Here is an 8,151-nt window from a genome sequence, read left to right as displayed (position 1 = left end):
CAGGGCCGGCTCCAGCTTTTTGGGCACCTCAAGCGGCAAAGCAAGAAAAAAAAGATAAAGCCGCGATTGGTGGCACTTCAGCGGCAGCTCTACTGCGCTGCTTTTTCGGCGGCAATTTGGCGGCGGGTCCTTCGCTCAGAGAAGGACTGAGGGACCCGCCGCCAAATTGCTGACGACGACCTGGACGTGCTGCCCCTTTCCTTTGGCTGCCCCAAGCACCTGCTTCCTTTGCTGGTGCCTGGAGCTGGCCCTGGGTACAAGTCTACTTCCTAGTGCAACACATGTGATAGACCCAGGCCAGTTGGGTACAGCAGACTAGCAGAAGGCAGATATACTGGTCACTGGATTAACAGTTTTCTGTTCCCTGACTGACCAGACCAGGGGCTGCTCCAGGCTAATGAGAACACCTGACTCTAATTAACCTGCAAAGAGTCAGGTGACAGCCCTTACGCTAAGGAGTGGTACCACCTGACTCTATTTAAGGCCCTGTGATACTAAAGGGCTCACTCCAGCGGCAGAGAGAGCCAGGGGGAGGAAGTGCGGCTGAAGGCTTGGTTACTTGAGACCCTCAGACCATTCATTAAAGGAGCCGTACGAAGGGGTGAGAAGGGAGAGCAGGAGAGCTGTGGGGAAGTGCGCCCAGGGAAATGTAGCAATCTTGGCGTGAAGTTGGCTTGCCAACAACTGCTACCATAGGGTCCCTGGGCCGCGACCCAGAGTAGAAGGGCGGCCCAGGTTCCCCCCAACCCACCACTACAGGAACATCTCCTGGGAGGGGAAGTCAGGCCCCTGTCAGGACAGGAGGCTGAACAGAGACTGTGGGAGTTCTCTTAGCAACCTCCTTGCAGGCCTATGATGAAAAGGGCTCAGTAGACTGTAACCCTGGCCCTAGAGAGAGAAGGGCTACGTGGAGGGTCACAGTGAGCCACTGAGGGTAGCATAAACCGCCTAGAAGCACAGGACCCACGAGAGCAAGGTCAGAACTCTGCCACACATGCAAAAATTGAAAAGGAGACTTCCACCAACCTAAACACAGAAATGTTCACATTTTATTTTAAACAAATATTACACACAAAACCCGCAAATTCAAAAGTTAAGAGCGACCAAATCCTGGGGTAGAGCTCTTCCGCAAAGTGTAGGCTGGGGGAGGTGCATACGCATGTACACACAAGAAGGCTTAAATCTCTCCTCTGTACACCCACTGTTCCCAGTACAGCTTTGGTACATGGATGGACCTTCAATACTAAATCAGGCTGCTGGAACTCAATGGCTGGAAATCATCACAAGGAGTTGAAACTGTAGCCAAAGATCAGTATGGTACAGGGGCATCTTTCTCTCCACCCATTGCTTCTTCTCCTTGCTACCTTGACAGGATAAGAGTAAGTGACACAAGAGCCCCTACTTTGGCTCTACAACACCAAGAGATCATCCTTACACTTTGCCGATTCTCCATGGCCTAACTGGCTTTAGGATCAAATATCATGAGAGGTACGGCACACAAAGGCCAAGCAGCATCACAGAATTTGGCCCTATATCTACAAAATAATCAATGAATTATCACTATTTGTATCAGCTATACACACTTTATATAAAAACTTATTTGTATCAAGGATCTCAGGGATGCTGCGTCATTTCCATCATTCCACTTTGTAAAGGAATGTTTAGGACAAAACACTCACTCTTTTTGCAAGTGCACCTGGAGTATGTTGGCAAATTTCTCAGTACAGGGGAAACTAATGTCTTGAGACAAGAAAACAATGGAAAGGTACCAATTTTGATTTAACTCTGCTTGAATGCAAAGGCTGACAATCTGACATTTATAGATGGATCTAATGGCTTCCGTTTTTTGGGCAAACTGGAGTCCTCTTTTGATTTTTCTTCTCGTTTCTCTTTCCCCTCGTTCTTTGCATCTGCTGGGCGCTTCCGCTTTTTTGCTTCAGCTGAATTACTAGCTGCTCCTCCTTTGGCTTTCTCTGTCCAGATCTTAAAAAAGGAAGTACATTAAACAAACTCAAACCAAAGCATAATATAGTGAATTCTACTATCCTACCATATAATCACGGAAATAAAATGTCTGCAGAATAAGGCAGCATTGGGATAGTGACTACACTGACCACCGCTAAGGTTTGAGAGACATTGGTAAGGTTGGAAATTACTTCCTGAGTCCAGCTTGTGCTACTGCAGGACTCTTCTTTACATCAATATCCTAAGTAGTCTAGTTGTGAACACTAATGGTAGTATTTTAATGATCACTCTTGACAAATTATTCAATGGTCCTTTGTTCTAACTGCACACACACCATGGTAAGGTTGTGTTTAAATAATTTTGACAACAAAAAAAATGTTAGTGACACAACAATTCCTCCCTCCCCCCCCAACCACCACCATCACCACCATCACCTCCATCCCCCCCCAGTTCCTTACATCTCCTTGTCAATTTCTGAAAATGGGCCATTTTCATTACCACTACCAACAGTTCTTTTTCTCTGCTTCTAATAATAGCTCACCTTAACTGATCACTCGCTTTATAGTATGTATGGTAACACCCATTGTTTCATGTTCTCTGTGTATATATTGTAGATATATCTCTCTCTATATCTTCCTACTGTATTTTCCACTACATGCATCCAATGAAGTGGGCTGTAGCCCACGAAAGCTTATGTTCCAATAAATTTGTTAGTCTCCAAGGTGCCACAAGTACTCGTATTCTTTTTTGTTGATTTCTGTAGTCTATACATTTTAAAAACCAGGTTTTATTCAGGCCTTGGTCCGTTTGTTTTTGCAGGTGAAATTTGGATATCACTAAACATTTGCACCATGAGATCGCTACAAGTCCAAAATAGCAAAGTTTTCTTATTTGTTACAGAAAAGACATGTAAAGGAAAACAAGACAAGACAATGCTGCACACAACGATTTCACATAAACATGGTCTAACCAAGGCTTTGTGAAGAACTATTACCTCCTTGCTCTTACATGCCGCAGCTTATTTATACATACCATTATGGCATTTGCTACACCTTCAGACTGTAAGTGCTTGTCTAATTGCTACTTGTGATCACATCTAGGCCTTTCTCAATATTTCTCCTTTGTAACAAGTATTCTCTCAGTTTGAACTTCCGCTTGGTGTTTTTACCTTTTCTCTCACCTTACTAATTCTTGACTACTTCGCTGAACTTTTAAATTCCTTCCTTTCCTAGTCTCTGCATCCTCTCCAAATCTGATTTCATATCTGCAATTTACTATTGTAAACATTACTCCTTCCTCTAAATCATTATGAAAATAAACAATTTATTAAGATCTGGCTGATAATTAAAGCATGTATTTTGGGATTTGGCCTGGTATAATATTTTGAGTCCGGATGGAGAGCAGCAGCATTTAAGGAAATTTCAAAACTGGAATTTCCACAGGATTCAGTGGTAAAAGAGAAACAATTCTTGAAAAATATAGTGCAACACGGCTTTCTTACCATCCTTTCATCAGATGACAGCACTCTAAATCGACTCATGCCTTCTTTTATTATGTCTGCTTCCTCCAAATCAGGATTATCTGCCAAAATACTCTCTCTGTTTTCTTCTAGCCACATTTGGAATCCTGTCTTTGGTCTAAAATTATCACAAAAATAATTTCCAGCATATGAAGCCTACAGAACAACTTTACAAAAATAGCATTTGCAACAAGAACTGATTAGAGTGTTTTTTATTGCCACAGAGATCCTGTCTAGAAAAGCAAGTCAGCATACTCAGCAGTTTCTATTAATATGCAAACTAGATACCATTAACTTAGGTTTGAACAGAGACTGGGAATGGCTCAGTCATTACATTAATTGAATCTATTTCCCCATGTTAAAGTATCCTCACACCTTCACGTCAACTGTCTTAAATGGACCATCTTGATTATCACTTCAAAAGCTTTTCTCCTCTGCTGATAATAGCTTTTCTTAATTAATTAGCCTCTTACAGTTGGTATGAATACTTCCACCTTTTCATGTTCTCTGTATGTATAAATATCTTCTTACTGTATGCTCCATTCTATGCATCCGATGAAGTGGGCTGTAGCCCACGAAAGCTTATGCTCAAATAAGTGTGTTAGTCTTTAAGGTGCCACAAGTACTCCTGTTCTTTTTGCTCTTCAGAACAGTTCACCAGTAGGTCTGCAGCAACAGGCCAAGTCTGCGTGTTTTTAAAATAGAGTACTTGACTTTAAAATAGTGGTGGTCAACCTACAGCCTGCGGTCAATGTAAACAAACTGTCTGGTGGTCTGTCAGCAGATTACCCTGATGGGCTGCATGCTGCAGGTTGCCCACCACTGCTTTAAAATGTCTCCGAAGATCTCTGCCACAAAGTTCTCTTTTCAAATTGGAGACTTTCATGCAAGTCTCCTATGAATCTGGAACCTCTTGTGAAGCTTTTAGATTTAGATTTTAGATGTCAGGAAATGTTTCAAATGTAAATACTTCCAGTACTTCAATCTAGCACAGCAGCATGGCTTAATCTATTGTTCAACAATCAATATCAGATGCATAAATAATACCCAGGCAGAAATCATGGCTGAGGGCCTAAAACTTACATTACACATTGTACATGACTATCAGTCACATACGAATGCACCTATCTCAAAGTGACACAAAATCAGCTGTGAACGGGTTTTCTATAACTACTGGGAGACGTGCAACATTCTATGCTTTCACTGTATTTTCCTTACAATCACACAATTTGTTTTATGCAGAGACAGGTTTGACAATACATGTACTATAAATAGCAGCCAGCTAAGATCCTAAAAGTGCCTTCACAACTGTGAAAACTTATTAATGAATGCTCTTATCATGGTTTTATACAGCTTTGTCTCATTCCAATGCCATCAGAAATCGTTCCCACAATCTTTATGTGTAATGACTACTGCTAGAGGCGAGGCAGCTAAGTTTTCACTCAATTAGCTAGTGAGACTCCAACGATGACTATAAGAGAAGTGCTGACACACCACTTTGATAGCTCATGGTAGCTCAGTGGTTTGAGCATTGGCCTCCTAAACAGAGTTGTGAGTTCTATCCTTGAGGGGGCCATTTAGGGATCTGGGGCAAAAATCTGTTAGGGATGGTACTTGGTCCTGCTAGTGAAGGCAGGGGACTGGACTCGATGATCTTTCAAGGTCCCTTCCAGTTCTATGAGATGATAATATATGGAGATATACCTATGTTCCAAAATGTTCAAACCAAACTTTTAAAAAAATACAACACTTCTAGGGTAAGTTAACATTGCAGCCTGGGATGTGAATGGCAGCTCATGTAGATATAATCTAGCTAGCTTGCTAAAAACAGAAGTGAGGATGCTGCAGCACAGGCTTCAGTGCGGGCTGCACAAGTCCACCTGACCCTGCTGGGTATGTAACTCACTTGTGCAGCAAGTGCTGAAGCCCACGCTGCAGCATCCTCACTTCTATTTTTAGCAAGCTAGCTAGAGTACAGCTAGCATGGGTACATCTCAGAGTTACAATTCACACCCCAGGCTGCAAAGCACACGTACCCTGAGACTAGACAGGTCTAAAGAATTAAAGAATATTAATGTGCAAATGAGAAAAATGAAAAAGCAACAATTAACAAGCCTGATATTAGAAATGCAGACATTTCTGAAATTGTGTCAAGTGTATACATCAAAATTAAAATTAAGTGTTATGTGAGAAACAAAATCCCTTGTATTCACTCACCGCTTGTTTTCAGTGGCAGCAGCTTGGATTTCAGGTAACGTATTTTCAGCCTTTTCTTCTTTTTCTTCTACTGTTTTGTCAACAGCAGGGGGTGGACGGGGCTGGAAAAAAGTGGCTGCTAAAGCCTATAAAAATGTATAGATTTAGAAAAATTCACTGGTGATATTTACACATTGTGAATACGTCTAAATCTGACAATATAAAACATATCATCCCAAGGAAAAGCGATTTTACTGAGGGTTTCTGCTGTTAAACTGATGGTTTAAAACCTTAAGACAGTACATGTGTATTATTAATACTCTATTATTAAATAAGAATAACTACTGAAGTCACTGCAAGGGCATGCTTTCTACAGATGAACAAAAAAATATCTCATATTGCTTTTTAGTTTGCACATGGTATAGTTCTACACATTTCTGCACTCTGCTTGGACAGAGTTTACCATCTGGGTTGTTTCATTCAATCAATAGTGTTTCCTATGTACAATAAGAGTAGGGAAAATTCAATTTTACTCACTAACTTTTTGCTCACTGAACTAGTGTAAAGACTGGAAATATTACCTGCTTGGATTTGGGCTTGGGGATCAGAGGCTTTATAACTGGAGACTTTTGTTTGTTTACAGCCCGGCTGTTAGGTGTCGGGGTATTCTTGGAGAACTTGCTCATATTATCTAGAATATTAGCTGAGTGAGCCGTTGAGTCTTTTTGGTTAGCCGATACCTAAAGTAACAAATAGTTGGGAGCATTTTATTTTCAGTCACAAAAGGAAGTCTTCTTTTCAAAGAATTTCTTTTATATGAAAATCTTAACTTAAAAAAAAAAGCAAAAAAACCCACAACCCACTATCAGATGAACCGCAAAATTCTTACCTTGAAGGGATTGACTCGTCCTTGACTGCTAGATGTAATTACAGCTTTTGTTACAGAAAAGGGAAAAAAACAACACCACATGAAAATCTGCAAAGTATTGTGTGTGTTTCATATGTTTAAATGGAACATTTATAATTTTATTTCCTTAATTAGAAAAATAAAAGTATTCCGGCCTGTTAAATGAAAACTGAAAGTTCTGCACTTTTACTAGAATGTTAGGAAACAGGAGGAAAGGCACATGGGTAGATAATGACAACAAAATGATAGACCTGACAACAACATTTTCTTATTGGAATAAAATGAGATTTACTCACCAGATTTAGGAGTAGACATTTCTGGCAATCCTACAGTTTTGCAGAATGGATTTTGTCCTTCAGAATAAAACGATGCATTTTAAATTCATAACAAAATGGATGTATTAAAACAGCACAAGTCTTTTAAAAAAATCCTAGTGAACTCATATGTAACTTTCATCATTACTTTATATTTTAGTATTTGCATAAGTGCTTTAACAGACACATTTAAATAATTGTATCCCTATTTGGACTCACCTTTTCTAAGAAGGAAAGAGCTGAGTATTTATTTTGATAAGCTAAGCTTTACTTTGCCACTTTTATGGATAACCCCCCTTAAACTTCATCTTTCTGAGCAGTAGAAGCAACAGCATTTATTTAAAAGAATTTCTAGTACTTAAAATGTTACCATAATATAGAAAAGAGCATACTAAGAAAAGAAAAAACAAACTTATAACTGCAGGTCTTCAAAGCAAGTTTCAGTGTTTGCACTCTTCACTCCTCCAAAAAAATATGGCAAGCATGTGCTACACTGTAGTTCAGTGATTATTTCCCCTCCAACCCCTCCATCTTAGAGTCCAAAGCATTCATATTACTAAATATGTATTAATACACAGAAGGCAGGAAATGGAAAGAGCACAAGGAGATGCGTGCTAGAAAGTCTGTCTGGAGGTGATAGTAAAGATATAGCAGAGCATCACAAGCTCCCTATAACCCTTTTCCTTCAGGTGCCCCAGAAAATGGGCATTGGCAGCCAGGGAGAGGACACAGCCAAGGTGTGCCTTCATTCTGTTAATTCAGCCCATGTAAGAGCTGAATTGAAACCAAGGAAACAGTTCCATCAGGTGACCCAGAAGTCAGTAGGTGCTATTGTTAAAAATGAAACCATACAAAAAATGCAATGATAGTAACATAGTTAAACTGGGATGTTCAAACCAGACAGAACATGTCTAATGGTTAGTGTCCTAACTGGAGTCAAGAATCCTTATTTCTTTCCATTGACTTCAGTGGGCTTTGAATCAGACCCTATGTGTAGAGCACGACAAATCTGCTGCTATCTGCTTTGCATCCACAGGTATGGATATCCACTGACCATTTTTGCAGATCACGGATGGATGAGGATCCAAATTTTATATCTAAAGCCTTGCAAATCTGCGGATATCAGCTTTATATCCGCAGATCATTTTTGTGGATTACAGCTTGGTTGCGGATACAAATTTTGTATCCATGCAGGGCTCCACGTATGTGTCTGACCTGCTGTGTCACTTAACATCTGTGCCTCACTTTCC

At 40.4% G+C, this 8,151-nt stretch overlaps 1 protein-coding gene across 1 annotated transcript in view; it reads right to left on the bottom strand.

The window, feature by feature from the left end:
- Positions 1-1,029: 1,029 nt before the first annotated feature.
- The window catches only part of WDHD1 (WD repeat and HMG-box DNA binding protein 1), a 52,955-nt gene continuing 45,833 nt past the window's right edge, over positions 1,030-8,151 (bottom strand). The window contains exons 21-26 of the mRNA XM_032770371.2: positions 6,884-6,940; positions 6,570-6,613; positions 6,262-6,420; positions 5,702-5,826; positions 3,467-3,602; positions 1,030-1,983 (exon numbers count right to left, since the gene is read on the bottom strand). Of these exons, the coding sequence (XP_032626262.1) occupies positions 1,780-1,983; positions 3,467-3,602; positions 5,702-5,826; positions 6,262-6,420; positions 6,570-6,613; positions 6,884-6,940 (725 nt within the window). The 3' untranslated portion in view covers positions 1,030-1,779. The remainder of the gene's footprint in view (positions 1,984-3,466; positions 3,603-5,701; positions 5,827-6,261; positions 6,421-6,569; positions 6,614-6,883; positions 6,941-8,151) is intronic.

The sequence above is a fragment of the Chelonoidis abingdonii genome, chromosome 4 (assembly GCF_003597395.2).
Source record: "Chelonoidis abingdonii isolate Lonesome George chromosome 4, CheloAbing_2.0, whole genome shotgun sequence".
NCBI lineage: Eukaryota > Metazoa > Chordata > Testudines > Testudinidae > Chelonoidis > Chelonoidis abingdonii.
This window is presented reverse-complemented; position numbering and strand designations above follow the sequence as displayed.